This window comes from Cheilinus undulatus, linkage group 5, assembly GCF_018320785.1.
Source record: "Cheilinus undulatus linkage group 5, ASM1832078v1, whole genome shotgun sequence".
Lineage (NCBI taxonomy): Eukaryota > Metazoa > Chordata > Actinopteri > Labriformes > Labridae > Cheilinus > Cheilinus undulatus.
In genome coordinates, this window is record NC_054869.1 from 14609311 (window position 1) to 14632341 (window position 23031).

At 40.1% G+C, this 23031-nt stretch overlaps 1 protein-coding gene across 1 annotated transcript in view; it reads right to left on the reverse strand.

Moving 5' to 3' along the window:
- bmp1a (bone morphogenetic protein 1a) overlaps positions 1 to 23031 on the reverse strand; it is a 43082-nt gene that overhangs the window by 11666 nt on the left and 8385 nt on the right. The window contains exons 3-10 of the mRNA XM_041787160.1: positions 22649 to 22762; positions 17575 to 17700; positions 14102 to 14219; positions 12485 to 12663; positions 12014 to 12119; positions 3310 to 3434; positions 1585 to 1700; positions 1330 to 1432 (exon numbers count right to left, since the gene is read on the reverse strand). Of these exons, the coding sequence (XP_041643094.1) occupies positions 1330 to 1432; positions 1585 to 1700; positions 3310 to 3434; positions 12014 to 12119; positions 12485 to 12663; positions 14102 to 14219; positions 17575 to 17700; positions 22649 to 22762 (987 nt within the window). The remainder of the gene's footprint in view (positions 1 to 1329; positions 1433 to 1584; positions 1701 to 3309; positions 3435 to 12013; positions 12120 to 12484; positions 12664 to 14101; positions 14220 to 17574; positions 17701 to 22648; positions 22763 to 23031) is intronic.

Here is a 23031-nt window from a genome sequence, read left to right on the forward strand (position 1 = left end):
TACTGAGGCTGTCTCTATGTCAGTGCTAGACTACAGCGATTTCATCAACATACATGCCGCTGCTTTCACTCTTAAACCTCTGGACTCAGTAAATTGCTTAGATTCATAACAGGAGATCCTGATAATACTCATGATTGTATTCTATATAACAAAGCTGATTGGTCTTCTCTGGTACAGAGATGTGGTAAACATCTGTATTTTTTTATTCATAATTCCCTTATTGGCCATACACCATCTAATATAACATCAATGCTAAACTGCTCAACTGGACTTTTACAAACTCACTCTACTGACTGTCTAATGCTTCATTTCACAAAGGTCTACCCTGAACTGGGAAAATCTGCTTTCAGCTTTGTGCTCCAACTATGTGGAATCTTTCACAACACACATTTGGCACTCTTATTTCCCTGAGAGAAAATGTATCAGTTATTTCAAATTGTTTTGTGATTGTTTCTCTGAGAAAACTCTTTGTTAACTGTGCTGATAATCGTAATTGTCTTTATTCTGTATAACTGTAAATAAGGGAAAGCTCAATGATCCTGAGATTTAAATAAAGGTTGTTGATGATGATGAAGACACATTCAGCAGAGCAGGTAGACTGGCCTGCATGCGTCCACACCTGTCTTCCACTGAAAATGTATGGTGCATTATGAAACGCAAAAACCGCAGACAAATGGTGCTCTGTTGAGCAACTTAAGATGCACATTAAACAAAAATACTTTGACAATTAGTGTCTGAAAAAGTGATCTAACAGTAGTAAAGGAAGAGGATTTGTGTATCACTGTTTTGTGTGTTTATTCACATTTTACAAAATGCCCCAACTTTTTGGATTCAGGGTTTATAAAAACACTGTACACATTATTTTAAGGAATTTTAAACCCTTCACTTCTGCTTATTCATCCATGTCTTGTAGTTTGTTTCTAAGCCCTTTGAAGTGTTCTGAAATATGCTATAAAAATCCAGCTACCTTGGTGTGCCAACTTTCCTATTTCTTTTCTGTGATGGAGAGCGTTTTATCCATGAGTTAAAGACCTTAACTAAATGAAACAGGAGGTTACAATGTGAGAAATAGTGAAAAGAGTTTTCAAAGTCATTGATAATAGATTGAAACAACACTGCTTTAGCCTGTGAGTGCTGTTTTAGCTCAGTTGGCAGACCAGTCACCCTATGTAAAGAAGCTACAGTCTTCATCACACCAATCGCAGGTTAGACTGTCAATTCTAACACTATATTAAGTGCATGCCATTCCTGACTCTTTCCTTACATTTCCTGTCCATCTTCAAGCTGTCATATCAAATAAAAGCAGGAAAAAACATTTTTAAAACCCACCTTTTAGAGGCGCCTTCCTCCAGTATCCATCTCTGATTTCCACATGGTCGTACCAACATAAGTGACTTCGGTAGAGATCCATAGAGGTGAAATTCAGGATGATCTAAGAAACCACAGAGAAAGTGGTTACTGATACAGCTCTTACTAAATGTCAAAAACACATGAAGTAACAGAAGAATTGAATTGCTCCAAACACTCAGGGAGTCTTGATTTAAAGCTGTCAAAGTTGGCGTGGCATTTTCCACGTGCTCATACCTTTTCCCCTGGTGTGACTGATATCCTCCAGATGCAGTGCATGTATGCTGAGTATCCATTAGGAAACCCAGGAGAGGAGAAGTTCCCGCTGCTGTCCTGCAGACTGTCGCCGCATCCTGAGCACAGAAACAAATACACACAGACCCACACGTGAGGCCTGAGCCGTGAACATGATGCAACGCCAATTAGCCTCAGCCTGAATAACAAGTAAGACACTAAACTCCATCTCTGCAGCCATCAGCCCTGAGGTAAATCCCCTGAAACCTCGCTGCACAGACAGATGCTTGGAGCTGGAATCATAACACTGAATGTGAGGTAAAGGGCATGTCTTTAATGTTCAAAGGCACATCTGCTGATAATATTCACCCACAACCCTACACCTCACCCCTTCTCATCCCCCCACCTACTCCAGATGATGATCACACAAAGGAGTAGTGAGTGTGAGCATCCTCTGAAAATAAACTTGGACCACTATAAATATCCCAGCCCCCTGGGGGATGTGATGCATTATGTACCAGTGAAAAAACAACCTGAGTTTGACTGGCAAAATGAAGTGTGCAAGTGTGCAAGGACCAATTCCAAAAACAAAACACAGCCTCATGAGAAGACTCATACAGATGCATGCCAAGTGGAGGAAAGATTGAGAGGAAGGGAGAGAGAGTAGCATGCACCTTCAGCTGTCCAGCTTGAGAACTGTACATGCATTAATTATTATCTTTATGTTATTTGCAATTTTGGCTCAGGGTAAGGAAAATATTCCCCTCAACTTTAAGCATATATTTTTTCCCAAGAGGTTTGTGTGTAAGCAATAAAATGAGAAGCTCTGAGGTAAGATTTGTGTTTAATGATGCCTGGTAGAAGTTTGCCAATTACTAGCCCTTTAACAAGCACTCAGGCTCACACCAGCGGTGACAAACACTGCCAGGAATGCTGCATGAATGGGAGATCCGTGGCTCTTTAGGAAGGGTTTTTTTTTTCTCATGAGCATGTGGAGACTCACTACCTCATTCCCCACAAAGTAAGTCACACCATCCAACCAGATTCTTACTCACGAGACAGAGAATTTTCTGATGGAAGATCATTTGTGAGTTCAATTATGGTTGAAACTTCCTGTCCTACATTAAAACCACACTGTCTGCTCCATCTCTGGTTACAAGGTTTATTCATTTATCTTTATAATAAGACTTCGTGCTCAGTATGTCCTGGACTGACCTACAATTAAACTGTCTGACATCAAATGTATTCAGCAGAGACTGGTCACAATGTGCATCTGCTAATGCAATAAATTCTGTTTACTTCAGCTGCATTGAACCCTCTCTCGACTCTCTGGAAGCACAAACAAAGTGAGTGGTTCGGAAAGGCTTATGTAATGCTCCTTAGTGTATCGGCTCACAGTTTACATTGTAAAAAGCCGGGACGTGCGGCCATGAGTGCTGTTCCCAACAATGCTTTTCGTCACTCTCCTCTCAGTCACAGCTGTGCTTTTGGGTCTATCTGGGGAAAGCGATGACAAACTTCCTGTCCCTGAGTAGTGTTTACACTCCTCCCTGCTCGGGATTCTCGGACGTTGTAGCCAAAAAACCCGCACCACATCAAGAGGAGCTGCGTGGCTGTTCCACACAGTGTGAGCTACATCAGGCCTCTCTCTCAGGGCTCTGTTGCATACACATGCAAAAATAGACAGGAAAAACCCACAGCAGACAGGATCTGTCATTTTAGTCTTACTGGAGCATTTGTAGAGTTTGCGTGCCTGTGCGATATCCCCTTTGCTCAGCCTGGTTCTCTGGCCGATGGGTGGTCTCACGCCGTTCACATCATAGCGTGGCAGAATGGTGTCCAGGAAGATGCCTCTGTAATTCAGCAACAGAGAGAATGATGTTAATGTGGCGTGAAACACTGACAGCATGCATGCAATCCTTATTATTCAAATGTAGATGGATCATTTAAAACATATCCACACAAGCTCTGAGGGCAGAGCTAGATTAGTCTGGAGGGACTGTGGTTGGGAGCTGGAGGGTCATCAGTTCAAGTACCTCTATGGACAAAAGTATGGAAATGGGGCTGTTGGTGAAGAGCAGCCAGTTCACTTCCATGGCTTCTCTAAGATGCTCTCAAACTCCCAACTGACTCAGGGATCTTTTGTGTATAACCTCCTCACTCTTGAATCCCTACATTAGTGCATTTTATAGGATCCTGTTTGTGTATGTGTGCATATAAATGGCCTATGTGTTAGCAGTATGTTCAAAAAGTAATACAGGAAAGAAGAAAAACTCCCCTCTGATTACTGGAGCATGACTTCATGAGTACTTTACCATCCATCCATGCACTTCAGCCATTCTCAGCATTTTTAAAAATATTTTTTCTTAGTTAAACGATGGTAAAACGTAACAGTTTTTATTGGAAAAACTGAGCGCAAATTTTGGACAATAGAGGCATGGAAGGATCATTATGATACTCACTGTAATTGCATTTGTAAACACAGATGTAAAACTGATGATTTAAACTATGTATTTGCTTAAGTTAAATCGCTTCATAAATGTGATGTTTCTGGTGTAAAACCAATATCAAATGCATGTTTCTGTCTATTTAGACAATCAATCTTTATTTACATAGTGCCAATTCATAACAAGTGTTATCTCAAGACACTTTACAAAAAGGACCAATCTAGACATAACTCTTTGTTACATTATTTACAAAAACCCAACATTAATCCACCATGAGCACAGCAGTAAACAACATTTAGCAGTTTAAGTTGCAAGGGAAAAATTGCTTGTACCAGGGAGAGAGCTCAAGAAGAAATACAGTTATGGTGACCAGCCATCCACCAAAACTGTGCTGGCAGTAGAGATAGAAAAAAAGCAAAACAAACAAACAAACAAACAAAAAAACACACACACACATGGCAACTACAGTGGTTAAGGGTTAGTATTGTTCAGTTTTTCCCTGAAACTGGTGCTAAATAATACTTTTTAAATGGATCAAGTGCCTACAGCGTGCCTGAATGGATACTTTTAAAGAAAAAAACTTGTTAGAAGTCAGCTGGTGAATAAAAGCTGTATAGGTATTGTAAATGATTAGAAGAAATATCTCAAAAGATGTCAATAGAGCGTGTAAGTACACAAAATTCAAATACTGGTGTTTTATCAGAGATAAATGAGTAAGTGTGACTGAGTCCTCAGTAGAAATACACAAGCAGAGCAAAGACACTGCTCCAGATAGCAAAACGATTTAAAGATGTTCATGCACTACTGAAATAAGTGGTGTGCCACACTTTAATCCATTTTTATCACTGTTTGTGTCCATTTTGCCATATTTGTTTCCACATTAAACCCATTTTTGACACTTTAAGCTGATTTTTGCTGGAACTTAAACCTCTTTTTACTACTTTAGTCATCCCTTTTGCCATTTTTATCTGCTTTTCACCATTTTCACCACTGATTTTTGCCACTTTTTCTTTCATAACCCATATTTTTGCTGCTTTATCCCACACTTTTTTTTCCTCTTTTATAAAATTTTCACTACTTTTCACCACTTATTTTTGCCAATTTTTCCTTGATTTTCCAATCATGTAATTATTTTTCCTTTAGAAATATTAAAAGTTCCATCTACTTAATATTCTGATAACTGACACTTGTGCACATCATGGTTTAGCTCTGAAGTCTGACATTACAAAGGTAACTATGTTTCAAGAAAATGTGTTTACATTTTGAAAATGCTACAGTGTACTACAGTATTAATAAATACAATTCATTTTTGTTGCTTTGACAAGAGTGGTTATTATCCAGGTTAAAATATATATATATATATATATATATATATATATATATATAGCTGTCAAAGATTAACTTTACAATGGACCATGGTTTTCCTGACCTTCATGTGACCCCAGTTGGTTGGGCCCCAGAAAGCTTTGCCCTTTATCCCCCCTTGTGGGCGGCTTAGATGCATTGGTGAAGGTACTATCACTGTACCAGATTTTGATACTCATCCCTATGATGATTAACATAAATTTATGGCTGTTTCTGCCATTAATCAGAAATAAGATTATATTTCTTCTTTAAATCATACAGTGTTAAAATACTTACTAGACACAGCAGTAGGCAATTATAATGTCAATTCAAAGGGACCTGTCATGCCAGATTGACAGTCCCTTTATCCATGGCATAGAGGATATATGTCACATCCAAGCGAGCAACAGCCCATATTTGGAAAGGGCAGATAAACATCTTGGAGGGTGATGGGAGGAATGTTCTGTCTGTCACATTCATTACAGGTCAATAAGTACAATAAATAATAAAAAAGACAGGTGCTGCCTCAGGGAATAATCTAAGAAATGCAAGCTTTACCGTTGTTCACTATCAGTGAAGCCAGTTTTTGAATCAAACTCATATCGCAGCCAAATCAAATAATTACAAAAACATCTTTTTACAAAGAAGAGCTCTCAGTGTGGTCATTTTGTGATAAAAAACATTGTACAGTTCTGATAAAAATATTGCTATAGCTGCATCCATGCAAATCTCTTTACTGGAAGCTTTTGTTTACTGACTTGCAGAACAACAAAATCACACCAGTTCTCATAAAACGATGCTGATTGGTCCAGTCATTCTAGACCAGGAACTAGAGTTCTGACTCAAAGTTTTGCAAGATGGATCCACCTGATAACAAACACTGAATCTGGTCTTTCTTTTCAACTTAAGTGACATCTGATTATCTATGATAAAAACACATCTAGAAGGCTAATAGTGGATTGTTTTAATTCTTCTTTTTACTGCAGCAGCTCTACCTCCCTCGGTCTACCCGCAGCATACAGGAAGATAAGAGTCTGTGATTACGTTCTGGTTCTTATGTAATTCTTGCTCATTTCATTAAAAAAAAAAGAAAACAAATCAATGATGTTTACATTTCGTTAGATCTTCCTGGCTAAACTGTAACAGATGGACACTTGTATTCACTTATCACCTTTAAGGTCAGGGGTCACACGGCCTGTTTCTGAAGTTGATGTTTACATTATTCTTCACACGCACGTCTGTTCTACAGATGGACCCAAACAAAGCATTTTAACTCTCCTCTAGAGTTAGTGAGTGTCATGCATAAACTGGAAAAGATAGGGATGTGAAACACAGCCAATTTTTTTGTCTAAAATGAAAATAGTGTAAAAAAAAACAACAACCAGGTGCACACCATAGCTGACAGCAGTTAGTCCAGAAAGAGTCTTTTTTCACACTGCCTGTCTCACTTGACACTTAGCTAGTTTATCATCTCCATTTTTCTCCAAGTATTGGCGAGCAACTGCCTGGCTCCGTGGTCGTTCCCATGGTGACATGCCTATCAACGCCAGGCATCTGCAAACAGAGCAGCCTGAGCTAACAGTGTAGACTCTGCCTGCCTGTCTGTCCGTCCGTCTGTCTGTGAGCTTCCAGGAGCCCGTATGCTGGCTGCTGTTGAAAAACGCTGCTGCAGCCAGTGTCAGAGCAGACAAAGGGCACACTGGCAGGTCTCTATTTGAGTTGGCGCTGCTCCATGCACCAGGACTGAAAAATATCTCAGGAGCAAAGGAGGGGGGCGTGCAAGAGTTGTGGGTCGGGTAACACGCCCGAGACAAAAAAGCAAAAGGGGATCAGGCCTGCTTGTCCCCAGGAGACACAGCAAAACATCAAGACAAGCCATGAAATCTTCCGAACAACACCCACAGCAAAGGGCCTGGCTTCCCACGGTGATTTACTGTAAAACACCAAGCAAACACCCCGACTAATGATGGGGTAACAAAGAAAGACACTGGTGCAGGTACATCAGCCAATCAGGGCTCAAGAGAAAAAGTGCTGGGAATGACTTGTGAAAAGCTAACAGGAGCCCCTTGTCTGCTAATACAGCTCTGTGAAACATTCCCGAGCAGAGGCAGCCGCTCCTCGCTCATGTCTAAACACTCTTATTGATCAACACGGTTCCATGAAGAGCCAGAGTTGGAGTAAAAACAGAGCTGGGAATAGGGCGGATTACTGGACATAAACATACTTCAAGCAGGTGTGCTGGACAGTGTAGCAAGTTCTGGTTGATACCACACTACATTTATGTCACATATCTTGACTTAAGAGGGAAATTTACTTTCTAGATGGCTAAAGGTTAGTACTGAGCCAGCTGGAATCCAATATGTGATAAGCCTGCCGCCAACCACACCTCTCATTTTTGATTATACAACGATTAATCAGCTCTACTGAACTCTGTTCAGGTCAAAAAGACATTTCATTTCTAAATTCTTACCTGAAGTTAATGTATTAAAATTGTTGAAACTTCTGATAATTAAGTACTTTTGTATATAATCTGATTTACATCTTTACAATCCCTTTTTTCATTAGATTATTTTAGGGGCTTCTGTCTTATTTAAAGAGACAGGAAATATGGGGAGAAAGAGTTGAGAAAGATATGCACCAAACAGCGCCTGGTGCTTAAAGGATTGTTGCCTCCGTACATGGATGCCTTTCTTTCTTTTCTACTAATGTTTTGTGGTGTTAAAAAGTATCACAGTCTTGAGAAAATATCACATCTTGAGTCATATTTTTTTGGGGGTGCAGGATAGTGTATGCATGATATCGGTGTCTACAGATATTAGCTTAAAAAGTTAATCTTATGACTATAATTGGTGGCGTGTCTGTGTCGATTTGCATGCCACACTGTTGCTCCAATTGTCCTTGATACCTCTCAAAGGACTTCTTGGGTGTACTGGTGCCATAAAAAAATCATAAATGTGTAAAGATTTTTTATGAAATCCTAAAACATTGCGCCAAGACGTCTTTCGGGGACTTCTGCTGTGTTCCATTTACCTATGAAGTCAGATGTCAGAGCTGGGACTGACGTCACACCCGAGTTAAATGTGTTCCATTTGCTACGAGCTTGTCAGAGTCCGTGACGGAGCCAGAAAACAACTGAACTTTGTTGAAACACGCCCACAAGGAAACATATTTGGATGCGATGATACACCTGCTCCACCAACCCAGTTCAGAGTAAGCACTCCATCAAGAACTTCTCTGTGCTCTTAATGCTAAACACAGGAGATGTGTCACACGTTGCTCATTCACTGAGAAATCCCGGTTAAATTGCTGTTTTGGCAGCTGCAGTCGCTGTTCCTGCATAAACATGTTTGAACCTCCGCAGGGCCAGAATCACACAGCAGGTGGGCCACGTGATGCTTTGTTAAAGCTCCATTAAAAAGTGTGTGCACTAAAACTTTGTAAGTAAGTCAAAAAACACAGCTTTAATGCTCCCCTTATGCTCCCCAGTGGCACACAGAGACGCTGAGCCATTATAGTTATTTGGGGTCAAAATACCTTTTTCCATGCAAACTGACCTTATTGCATTAAGCATCTAATGATGAGGACGGCAATAGCATGGCATAAATAGAGTAAAGATTAGCCTACTGTCTGCGAGTAGTTTTTATGACGCTCAAACTTTCCAGAGATCACGAAATAATTTCATCCCTGTATGACTTTAAAATAAATTGTATGTAAATGTCAGAAATATTATTTTGGCGTCGCTATTACTAAGCCATAACCAGGAGTTAAATTAGTCTGTGACTCCCAGCTGCTTTTTTTTATCCATGTATGGCACTGTTACAGTTGACAAGGATCTTAGGGTTTCTTTCATTCAGAGAGGAACTTAATCAGGATGGTACCTAAGTGAACATGGCCTTTAGTTCAACAAATGGTCTGCATTCTGAACATTTAACATGTATTGTCAGAATCCATGCAGGATGCAGGCAGGATTTGACACCGCTGTTATGAGTGCGGGCTTGAGCAAACGGCACGTGCCTCCAGCAGGAGCAGGATTAAGAAATGAGTCGCAAGCAAGGCTCTAGTTACTTGTGTAAGCAGATATAATTGTTCTTTTTTTTGCTAGTATTAATAACAGATATGTCAGCTGATAATATCGCCATTGATCAGCTGTAAATTTTGGTCACATGAGTTTTAGGCAGGACCAACAGATCTGCATCAGCCAAATTTTTCTTTATCCATCCACATTACTTAAACTTTTCAGTGTGTTTCAAGGGCGGAAGACTGGATGCACAGCACCAGACAGGCATTTCTTTACGTTGGCCTACACCCAGCCACAGCCTCCCCTTATACAAAGATCTCCTCTCTGCTTCCCAGAATCTGTTTGCCACAAGAGCATGGCAGTTGATTTGGGAGGAGGCCCCTTACACTGAGAGAGCTGATGGAGGGGAAAGTGAAAAAAGTATATGTACAGCTGACGTGTAACAATAACAGGAGAGCTAACAGCTGGTTTTCATATCAGAGTGAGGTAGTAATGAGTCAGGACTCTGTATTTTTCTTTAACTGATGTGTGCCCATAGATCACATTACAGCAGCTCTGGCTGTCTGGCAGTCAGATCTACTCCTGCTAAAGGTAAAACACGGCACAGTTGAAGTGACTGCTCCTGCAGCTGTCCTTAAGATTCCTCCACTTTGTTTATCCACGCAAAGAAGGCAGCGGGTCAAAATGTCGTTTTCATACACAAAACTGAGGACATATCCTGCAAATGTCAACAATAGGTCACAAAAATATTTATAAAACTTCATGTAAAGTTTGGTTTTCACAGCTCAGGAAAGAACTTACATGGACATGTGTCAATGAGGCCCTTTAGACTGAGCATGGCGATGATGAATCAGGAGCTAGGTTTTAGTCAACATTTCCCAGGAGGTCTATTTTCTGGAAAATAAAACTTCAAATGTAACACAGGCTCAGCCTGAGCTGACTAAAGAAGGATCCCACACGACACAGGTTTTTTTCTGGTGAGTAGCGCTGCATGACAGCACAACATCTGGAGGGACTTCCTGTAGCACCCGTCAGGGAGTACTGAATGAGGTCAGCTGGCACAAAAATTAAGCGCCATCATCAGTATGACACATTCACAGCTCTGTTTTTACTTACAGAAGTCCCTCTATGCTGCTTGTTTCCACTGTCCAACATTTCAATACCAAATTTGGCTACACACGGGTCTCCACAGTTCAGCCATTGTTGTTTATTTATTTATCTACTGCCCAAAGCCTAAGACGACACACAGGTTTAAAGCCATGTGAATCTTTTTGCAAAGCCAGGGGAGCATTACAAACTCTCACTTGTCTGTTCCTCACCATACGTAGGAGATTCTCAGGGGATGACCTAAATAGTGCAGCAGAAGCTATTTATTATAACACCTGAGTGCTATGAAGGTGCTATGAAAGCTTAGCAGCAGGCGTAGGAAATAATCTACGAGCCTCTGCAGCGCCCTCGGGTGAACATGATTCTTCCAACCATCAAAGCCTCTTCAAAGGGCCATTAGGAGCATAATGAGCTGGTTCATAGTTTGAGGCACAACTTTTACTAGAAGCTTCACATAGCCTTGAAGGTGGTGTGCAGAAATTATGTTGTGATGATCAGGGCTACTGTAAGTGGAGCTAGCTCAGCAGCAGGGCCACGACTGGTGCTGCTTTACTACAACTGCTGCTGCTGCAAAACCAGCAGGAATCGAGGAGAAGGGCCTTAATTTGAACAGGCTGTGGGAAGGAGCTGGCACTTTCACTATGGTTACAAAGACTTGGCTTTCGCTTCTAAGAAGAATTCATAGTAGAAAAGCAATTGATGTTTGTCAGAGGTGTTAGATTTTTGTTATTTTGACACAAAGTTCAGCGCTTTTGATAGCTGAGTGAGACTGTAAAGTGTAAAAGATATTAGTCAGGATGCAAGCAAAGCCTATAAAACAAACACCCAGAGGTGAAATGGACTATTCAGATTTCTTGCTACAAGTTTAATATTTTTTTTACCCTCCTCATTCATCCCAACACAGCAATAAGAATTTTGATCTTGTCCAAATGTTACATAAATCACATAAGTGTTCCCCTGTCTAATAAAATCCCATGTAATGTGAGCAAGGACTGTTAAATAACTTTTCAGCCAAGAGGAACTTTGAAAAGGGAAGGAGAGCCTTTAGTTAGAAATAAAGCTTTTGTAGCAGAAACATTATAAATACCCACTAAAGACCCTCCTTTTCCCAAGAAACCCATTTCCTTCTCTTTGTACTTAAACTCTGATAGTGGGGAAACAATTCACATCCAAGACAGACGTTCAAGGAACAGTAAGCCTTTTCTATCTTTGTGTCCTCAGGCTACATGTTAGTCTTCTAGTGATTTATTATTGAGGGGAATTAAGCGTTTCATTCTTTCTTCTTAAGCTTTAGGAATCCTGCCACATTGCTCCACATCTGCCCAAAGACGCAGACCTGGTGCATTACAGATCAATATCGTCATAAAATGATGAAATAAGGACTATCAGCTGAAATGGAAAACAACAAGATGGGTTGAAAGGTTACACTAGAGCAGGAAACCGCTTGGCGTGACTTAATCTAACACCATTTTTCAAAGTCTGGAGTGCATGCAGTGGAACTTGGCTGGGCTCCTACCTGGAGAATGTATTCCTGGCATAGTGCATGATACTGTCGAAGTCATAGACTTCTCCCAAAGAGTCCACCTCCCCCGGTTCCATCTTCAGAAAGTTATACTCCTGCCCTGTGAGAGGAAGCAGGGAGAAGAACAGTTGGAACATGTAGCTGAGTCATATCGTGCAACCTTATGTATGTGAGTCAAAGGTGAATTCAGTTTTACTCCGTCTGAATCACACAATGAGGCTACAGATACCAATAAGCCACCTGCATTAGTGCAAGACAAAGCCAGAGATTTTTCAGGCTCTTTAGGATGATAAAGGTTTTAGATTTAAGCATCGGGCGCTGATACTGTGTTGTAGCTCTAAAAACATCTGGTTTAATAGAATCCTGCAGGCCGAGCATAAGCGTAAACTAGCTCACCATTCTGTGTGTGCTTTTATTATTTTGTCTCTTACTCCATCTTTATTGCTGAGAGACTTTCGCTCCTACCTGGTTGAATGTTGTCCCTGATAATGCTGACGTGTTCGTCCCGGTCGGGCCGCGTGTGTTCATGCCAAAATCCGATGACATGACCCAGCTCGTGCACCACAATGCCAAACTTGTCACAGTTTTTTCCGATGGATATAGCTTGAGGGCCCCCTCCACGTCGACCCACATAGGAGCAGCACCTGTGATTTAGCAGACAGACACAAACAAAGAGGCAGTGTTAACAAAGCCATAGTATAGCGACTAGACTTCATGTCTTAGTAAATTAAAAAAACACCAACAAGGGAGTGGAAAGTACAGCATGAGGCCAGAAAAAGTCATGTTTCCCAGGGGAAAAGAAGAAGGAATGTGTCTCTGGGTCTATAATGTCTACTGGCCTATATTTCATCCTGCTCTGCTCATATATAACAGCTCTTGTAATGAGAACGGCATTATCTTAACAGCCTCTGGTCTGTTTTACAGGAGAGCTAAACGAGGCGACCTGCCATCCACACATACAGCAGTGACATTCATTCATCTGCCTGCCAATGCAAATGCTGAGAGTGATGGTGGAGGCTGGATGACTGCAGCGCTCCATCTCAGCGTGACATGAAAGGTTCAGTGTGGGAGTGTGGAGGACGGGCACACACATCGCTGCCCTGTGGGCCAGACAGCCGCTCTCTAATTACTGTGAGCCCGGCCAGGCTCTCCTGAGACACGCCTTGAACTTTGCACAGGACAGATGGGGGCCTGCTGAATATGCAGCAGAGCTGAGCATTCCCACTGCTAACCGCTGCCGCCTGCGTGGATAATGTCATCCCTGTTGCTCTGGAGGCCAAGCTAAAAATGGCTATCAACAGTTGGCTGGATAAAAAGTTTGGTATCATGAGCTGCATCCGCTTTCTCTTAAGCTGTTTGTTTTGAATGATGCATATCAGTGGGAGAGGTACATTGTGTGTAATGACATAATAGTTCCAGCTTGTGAGTCTAAATCTGTGTGAGGTTGAAATATGGGAACATTTTAGGATTGTCTGTCCCCTGGGAACCTCTCTAATACTCTCTCTAATAGCTCTGGCCTCTTTTCCGCTCAGAACCTAAAATTAAAAGGATGTTCTGGTTTGTGTGTGCCAAATGCTTTTATCTAAAAATATTTTATCATTAAACAAACAGAGCTCTCAATGTCCAAACGGATTGTCAATTGTCGCTTAGCAACACCAAGAGCCACAACCAGAGCTTCCCCTGAGTGAGTGTTTGAGAGAAAATGCTGAGTGGACACTGAGTCCGACTTCAGCAGTGAACAGGGTTACAGAGAGGCTGAAGAAGTCTCTCTCTTGGGTGCAGTTCTGTACATCAAGCATGACACAAGTGGTCAGTGACGGATGAAGAGTGATGATTTGGCACAGGAGACGTTCCTGACCACTGAATGGCTGCGTCGCCTCTCTCAGGACCTGCAGGGGGCTGAAATAACAACTTGTACAGAGGCTGCGGACAGAGGGAACGAACAATGGTGAAAGGCTGCTGAGCGGGTAGCAAGGAAGAGCAAAAAGGCACTAAATAATTAGCTGTAGATAACGAAGGCTTGACTGAGGCTGACCATTGTTCTGCTTTTTCATGTGGGAGCTAAAAACCCCACTGACTCACCCACATGGTCGGTATGTGAAGACAATATAGCTCTCCTCCTGCGTCCTCTCTATAAAGGTCACGCAGGTGTGCTTCTCCCAGTGCCGCATGGCCTGACGGAAAATCGCCCGCTGGCTGCCTGAAAGGATGAGAGAGCGAGGGTAAGATCAGTGGAGCTGACACAAACAAACACAAACACATCAATTATTTGAAAAGAGGAGATGGATGGAGAAGCAGGCGGCTGGGCAAGGACTGGTAATAAAGTTTTGATTAGATTTGCACAATCACAGTGTTAACAATTTCTATAATTATCGTCCAATAAGACTTACTTTTTAAATAAAGACGGAAAAGCTTTTCTGGCTTTTTTTGCAATTACCCAGCACAGCTCCTATCATAGTTTCTTACAAGATGACATAACCAGCTGATGTTGCTGCTGTGTATTTCTTCATTTCTCATTTCATTCTAGGAATTATTAAGTTTCAGGAAAAGCTGATGCCTCAGCTCTTAAGTTTTTCTGCAACTTCAACTTTTAAAATGGCATAACTTTATATTTTTTTATACTTATATATTTCAAGCACAAGAATGTTAGAACACTACAGACCTTTTAAAGATATAAAAGCAGACTTTTGATTATCCATGACACATTAGATTGCATGTTTGTTCTTTTATGAGATTATACAAGGTGTGGCTATTAAATAATGAGACTGCACTTAAAAGGATAAAACCACACAGTCACACTGAATGTTTTATATTTAAGGTTGTGTTTTTATGCACAACTGCTCTAAGTTTCGCATAAGTGATGTCTTTAGTTCACTACTAGCTACTGATCAAAGCACACGTGTTTTTGCTCAGGTGAAAATGATTTGCTTAAAAGTTGAGGAACACATTCACTTGAATTCTTCAGTGAAATTGGACAAAACAGTAGCCGAATCATTTCCTACATTAACTGAGGTGTATGGAGAACACTGCGTGTCACGTACATGTGTGTTTGAATGGAGCAAGAGATTTTGTGAAGGCAGAGAGGATGTCCAAGACGATGAACGTTCTGGGCGCCCATGCACATCAAAAACTTCTTAAAACATTCAACAAATTAAACAAATTGTTGAAAATGATAAACGACTCAGTATAGGAATTATAGCAGAAAAGGTCTCCACTAATAAAGAGACAGATCAGCAAATTTAGCACAAAAATTTGAACATGAAAAAAAATGTGTGCCAAAGTTGTCCCAAAACTTCTGAATCCTGATCAAAAGGAAAAAAACAAGCAAATTTGTGGAGACATTTTGGAACAAACTGAAGAGAACCCATATTTTAGGAGTGATAACATGCAACCAAACTTGGCTCTTCCAATACGATACCGAGACAAAATGACAGTCAATGCATTGGAAAACACCACCCTCACCTACGTTTGAGAAGTCCAAATTCAAGGCCATGTTGAATGTTTTCTTTGGCATTATCTGTGTAATTTTGAAGGAGTGGGTTCCAGGAGGGTAAACGGTAAATCAAAAGTATTACAAACAGGTTCTAGGAAAACTGTGAGAAAAATCTGAGGTATTGTGGAGAAATGGTTTCATTCTTCATCAAGACAACGCGCAAGCTCATGCTGCACTCACAGTAAAGCAGTTTCTGTCCCAACAACAAATCAAAGCGCTTGATCACTCTCCCTACTCACCTGATCTAGCACTGTGTGACTTTTCCTTTTTCCTAAGATCAATTCTGTGCTCAAAGGCAGTAATTCTCACTCTGGGCTCCGTAAAATAATAATAAAAAAAATATTAAAATAATACCATGTCGTTAAAAAGCAAATAAATATAGGGACCACAGTGCCATAAACAACTATACTTAACCAAAGACTCCCACATAAGCCAGCTTTGGGCCAATAAAAACTCAGATATGATTGTGACATATAATGTAAATCTATCACTCGTCACGCATCAGTCACTTTGCCCAGGATGCATTTGGTGTGTAACCCTGCAAAGCAGATGGATACGCCCGTTTCCATGTTTCTTACTGGCAAAACCATCTTGCAAAGCTCCCATGTGAACCATTTGGGCCCGGTTAGAAAGTGACAGGACCAATCAGCATCGAGGAGCAGCACTTTCAGGCGCGACTGAGTGGTGACACATGCAAGCAGCGAGAAGAGACTGGTGCAATTGTGGCGGAAGAGATTAGCGTGGATGCTGCTAAAGCTCCAGTTTTATCAGAACTTGACGATATTTCTTTGTTAAAAGAAGAACAAAGAACAGCACTGAGTTTTTTTCTTTCCAAAAACAATAAAAGTTGTGTATTGACTTGTCTACAGTTACCATGGTTCGCGTTATGCAGCTATCTATGGAGTTTACTCGTCAGAAGTGGCGCACCTCGGTTTGGGGCTACGACGTCACGTGTTTTGTTGCTCTGATTGGCCTGTAAAGATGTGACAGACAGAACGTTCATCCAATCACCCTCCGAGATTTTTTTCAAAGGCTCCGCCCTTTCCCAAATGCCATCTATGGAAAGTTTACCAGATGGATATAGGTTATTTGGTGTGCAGGTCCAGCTAGCAACAATGGATAAATATTTAAGCGTGTCCACTTCATCAAGTGATGCTTGTCCAGACCAGCTACACTAAGAAAATATGATGACAGCTATCTGGAGTTTGGTTTTATTGAGAACAGAGACCAAAATGTGTTGTGTGTCTTTATGTGAAGCCATGGAGCCCGCCAATCTAACGCATCAACTGATAACAAAGCATGCAGAGGTTAAGGACAAAATAAAAGATTTTTCAGATGAAAGGGTGAGGAATACATATTGCTAGAAAACACGAATGGTGAACCTGACCGCAACCTCAGAAAAAACAAAGAGCACTTCTTATTTGGCTGCTCAAAGGATCGCAAAAAGTAAGAAGCCACACTCAACTGGACAAGCGCTTGTATTTAGGTTGAAGAGTTTAAAACACAGCATCTAGGAGTAAATATGGCTATGCTGCCATATAGTTAACATATCTTTAATCAGCGTGAGGGTTATTTGGGGGTCCTTGTAAAACTTTCTGCCCTGTAAGGGGTCCTTAACACCCAAAAGTTTGAGAATCTCAAAGGAGCACGGTTTGAGTCAGTATAGAAGTTTAGTTAAGAAAGAGCAACAGACATTCTGAGACGACTGTCTGAAGAAAACCTACTTCACTGCTTTGATCAGTGCAAGACCTGAATGCAGCGTGTGTTAATGCAGGGGGGGAGTTTATTGAAGGAGAAAGACACTGAAAAATGTTTGTTTAAAAAAAATTCTTTAACAGCATTAACCTCCTTTTTTAATAGCCATACCTTGTATTTGGCTGTTTTGCCTTTATTGACTGGAAAGCTGGAGAGAGGGAGGAAATGTGGGGAGAAGGGCTGAGACAAAACTGAACCTGCAGCCAATATGAAGCCTCTGTATGTGGGGGTACCAGTTCTCTGTCCATTTAAACTTTGTTTGTGATTTTTTCTTATAAGAAGGACAAGTCAAATAAGTGTTACATACCACTGAAGTTCCCGCTGATGACATAGGGAATGACACCTTCAGGCCAAACACGTTCAGGTCTGGAGGTGGCGGCTCTTTTCCTGCGATGTGAACCCTGCCTGTTTTGGGAACTCTGATTTGTTGATCCTGAAAATCATGAAAACAATTTTAGCAACAAGCACAATTTAATTTCTCTCTGACACAGCAAATGTTTCACCACCCCTTTCAATATGAGCAAATATGCTTCACACTATCACAGCTCCCCAGAGGACAAAAGACACTTTTTATCCTAAAACTAGAAGACGTTCAGCAATTCTCATTATTAAGTCTCATTTAGGAAATTACATTCAGTCCCTTAAAGAGACATTTGTTCAAATAACAGAGTTCATCCTATTTTGCACCAAGGGATTTTACTGAAGCTTATTCCTTTCTTCTTTTAAATTAGTTTCATAATTTTACTGTCACTCAAACGCACATTAATGCAGAGTAACCATGGAGACTAAGCTCCTACCTAAACCTGGTGATTATTATAAGAAACATCCATATGTGAAACACACATAGCATAATCACTGCACTGTTCCTCATTAGGCTGCAGAACAGGGAGAACTTGTAATGAAGCAATTATTATTACTGCTAATTCAGCTCCTTCGAATATGAACTCACTTTACAGAAACGTTTGAACAGTTAAAGGAAAGACTGAACATCCCAAATTTAAAACCGGTTTTGACTTTTTAAAAACTGGTTATGTGAGAAATGCAGCCTCGAAGCTAAAGGAAGGTTTCATCCAGAGAAATATTGGAGTTTAAACAAGCTCTTTTTGTCGAGCATCGGGTCGATAAATAATAAGACAGACATTTCATTGTGTCTTGTTATTTGCAAAGAGCTAAAATGTCAAACAAGCATTTGTGAACCATATCATATAGGATTGCATCCCAGAGAATTGATGCCTCAGCATGCTATTTCCTGCAGAAATATCCACTTTCAGCAGAAAATATGATGAAATATTGTAAGACACCATCAACATGTCCCTTCAACCACAGGCTAGGAATAGTGCTGTAAACATGTAAGGCTTCTGACCTTTAAAGGAAATAAACTTCTGGTTATGTATGCTGCATTACATCATCCTTTCTTAGGAAATGTAGACGTGTAAATATTTTTCTCAGAGAGAAAACTGCTTAAAACTTTAGATTCTGTTCCTCCAGAGCAAGGATTTAATCAGTGTTTGGAAAGATTCCTGTTTTTAAGTCTTAAAAATGTACCTTTCATTTGTTTCTTTCATTTTACTAAATAATAAGGATATAGATAAACAATTTCATATGCTTAGAGGCATTGGCAGCTGCAAGTATTTTCCACATAAAGACTCAAACATCTGATTCCACTCTGTCTGAAGGTACTCAAGTAAATAAATCTGTCAGTGCTTCACGTCGATGAGAGCTTGCACAATCACAGTGACACACAGACGCCTTACCCAGGATCAGAGTTAATTAAATGATTCAATTAGCATTTTCTTCACCACTTCAGTTACTCATTATCTCTGATACATTGCAGACTTTCATGTTATCGCTGCAGAAATAGCAGAGTGTTTATTCTTCCACATAGGACTTTGAAAGTGCATAGCAAAGTAAAGTAGTCCGAGTTGTTCCGCTGGTATAAAGAAAATCTTTATTGTAAAACTTCACCTGGATGACCCTGATGAAGCCCACGAGCCAAAACATGCCGGTTTCACAATAAAGTACTTCTTTATCCTATAAGTACGGCTGTAGAAACGAAAAAAAAACAAGTACATCTGGTTTCAGTACATTCAGCACAAAGGTTGCTGTTCCATTACACTACCACCCCTCTACTTATTTAAAACTAAATTTGATTAAGTTGTAAGCCACGCTTTGCTGTTTTTTTTTTTTCCCTTGAACAATGTGTTCTGTTGAATCCCAGCTTGCAGGAGTAAATCTTAGCAGCCTGCAGAGATCAATTAGCACTTCCACACTTGTGCATGTGTTGAGGAAAAGACTGATAACAGCCAAATCTCCTTGGCTAACTGATAAGAAAGAGTGCTGGGGAGACAAAACTTGTGGAAGATGTGTTAATTACAATAACATGATTAAATCTGCAACCTTCATTCTTACTGGTACAGAGAACGCTCTAAGGGAGAAAGATTTTATTAATATTATTATTATTGTTAGCTTTATTTATTTAACCGACTGATTAAGGTGTGGAAGATTAGGCAAGGTGAAGAAATGGGATCAAAGTGAAATTCCTTTCAGCCCCTGTGCATTAGTTGTGTATTTTAAAGAAAAAAAAAAGAATATTCATAGATAATTGCATGCACAGTCTGATGCCTTGAGCCTCCTCTTAAATCCCTGCTCTAGAGGCCAATATTTAGTCTGCAATCGATCTTACAACGTTGATAGTTTAAGTGAAGATCAAATGTATTTTTAATCCTCCAAATTCTCCCTCTACCTCAACATGCTCATTAAATCTACTGAAAAAAAACAAACTGAAACCATTCAGACACCGACAGCGACATGCACACTCATGTTGGTTCATGCTCACCTATACTTTATAGGATTGTGGAGACTATTGGTTTCTGTTGACTCACAGCTGTTGCTTAAGTATTGCTTTTCATTTTAAGAATGTTTTACCTGACAAAGCCCGTCAATTACTGCTGAACATGATGGTACAGCTGTAGCAATGTGCAGAAATAGAATTACAGCTGTTAGGATTTAAGGGGAGCTCATGAAAAACTTAAAGTTGTGATTTGACAGGTGCAAATTCTGGCTGTCATAGAGATACAAGCGGTTTGACAGCTCAAATCAATTTTAATCGAGAATTTCCGTCAACAGGACACATTTTCCAAGTTTTATTTCAGTTTTTCCAAAATCCAACGACTTATTGTCTGATAAGTTTTTTAGAGCTGATACCAATACAGGTTTTTTGGTTGTTCGGGAAACCAATATTCAGAACCAATGTATATTAATTACACTAAACAAACATGAACTTAATGAGACAAAGGTAAAACTGTATGAATTGAAAAATAAAGCAAAATGAGAAAATTTGCACTAGATCTGTCAACATGAGAAACTGCACAGAGCAACACACTGGGTGCTTCCCTTTTCATAACTTTGTACATCAGTGCATCCTCTCTCTTTGTCTAAAATCTTTCTAACCGCACCACAATGAAGGATCTTCTGATCCCTTACAATCAGCTGGAGGAGGTGAGTTTTTTTGACCAAAGACTACTTGGCTGGTTTTGAGGTGAGGTATCTGGGTTCTCAGGATTGAATTGGTTTCTTTTTCATTCTTAAGCTTTAAGAAACATTGTAAGGGCTCAAGTTTTAGGTCTGAAATACATATTTAAATATTTGTATCAATAATGTTATTGGCTGAAATACATCTCTAAATACCAGCACATCGGCAAAAAAAAAATTAATATTGTGCATACCCAAATCTTTGACCTGTAGTTTACCTGCCTAATGAAGTCAAGCTATTGTGAAAACTTAGTTTGGCAGTTTGACTGGATGACTGTCCTTGTCACAGTATACATACATGCACAGCAAGAAAATTGATTTATTAACTGAAGCATGTCCCCCTCCACTACATTAGAAAGCAATATATCCCCTTTAACTTCCTTACAATAGACCTTTTTTCCTGTTTGACGAGGAATAAAATAACTGGTTGTTTGTTGATCAATGAAAACATGGACAAACTTTACAGCTCTGCACATTTTGTACACACTCTGGTTTACTTTTGGTACAAAGAGATTAGTGCCATACTGCCAGATTATGATGAAAACTGAGGCTGATGACGACACGACCTACTAAAATTTATGCAATTTAACTTCCAGGTCAAAGGTCAACACAGAGTGCTGAGCTTTCTCAAAACACCTAGTCTGTAAATACACACCATATCAACTTTGCACTGCAATATTTGCAGTGGATACCTCAATTCATAAGTGGAGTGAGCATTTTTATACCATATAGCGCAGTGGTTTTCAACTGGTCAGATATCAGGATCTACCAACTCTTCCAAATTTTGAAAAATTTCCAACTGCTCTAATTTATTTAAAGAAAAATATTGTACTTTGGTCCCCAAATGGATCAAAACACAATTGAACAAAGAGAAAAGACGAAACATAAAAAAGCAAAGTACATTACAGAGAGACATGCATGCATACATCCCTTTTACTTTTTTCCCCCAAGACATTTGGTGAAATTTGTGAATTTCCGAATTGACTTAAACTTAACTTGGGAAAAACAGCTGTGTTCATTTGCTATATACTGACTTGGGGCTTCTTTACAAATACTTTTTCGACATTTTTTTCCCTTGGCACACATTCATGACCCACTGGAAAGAGCTTAGCGACCCAGTTTTAAGTTGAGAACCACTGCAATAGTGCATTCATTATATCCCACAAAACACTTTGAAATGTAGTGAACAACTAATGGTCACTATCCAAGCAATATTTCCCATAATGCATTGTGGTTTAAAGCTTTAATGAGTGGTAATGGACATACGACTGATCAAACACATGACAGACTGACAAGAGAAGCATGACAATGTATAGAATATAGAAGATAAAAACACAACAGGATAACACTTTGAGGCATTTTACCAAAATCTGTACGTTTTTCCTTAAGATGATTATTGACATGAAGTCACTGTTGCACAAACAAAAGATTTATGACATAAAAATATGTTTCAGTATTGTTTTTAATGTGAATTTCCAGAAAAATTCTACAGTTATTTTTTGATCCCTGGCTGTAGTTTGACAGCTATGATTTGTTTTTTGCAGATGAACGCACTATTAATTCCACTATAGCCAGCTCACTTTGAGGGGAGTAGTGAATGAGTGTGTGATTCTGGACACAACCCTAGTCCAGTCTGGTCTGTTTAAAGGTGAGAATGAAATCTATTCAAACAGCTTAAGACTGACTTGAAGATATTCCATTAAGCACAATTTCAGTCAGGCTAACACATTACCATGCATTTTAAACATCCAGTTTTCGCTTGACTGACACCTTAATTCAACTTTGTCTGACTGCATGTGAACACACTGACTGATGTGGATTTTTTGTGATCTTTGAAGCAGTGTTGTTACCTGTGTCTGTGTGATTTACTATGTGGACAGTCCTCTGAGCCAAATCTATGACTCTGTCCACTCTGAACAACCGCAGGTCCTCCTCATCCAGAGCAATGTCTCCCAGAAAGGCAGCTGAAACAGACAAACAGAGATGGCACATGTCAGACGACTGCTAGGAAACTGCTCAATATGGAGCATCAGTGTGAGAAGTCCCAGTTCCCTCAGGGGTTTCCTGCCGCTCAGACAGAGTAAGGCTGCATGGAGACCGGGTCAAAGCTCTTGCAGACAACACAGAGCATGTAACACACATACATAAATAAACTTCATTTCTTTACCGAGTCTGTTCCTTTTAACATTCTGTCCATTTAAATAAAAATAAGCAACATACTGCACATGAATGC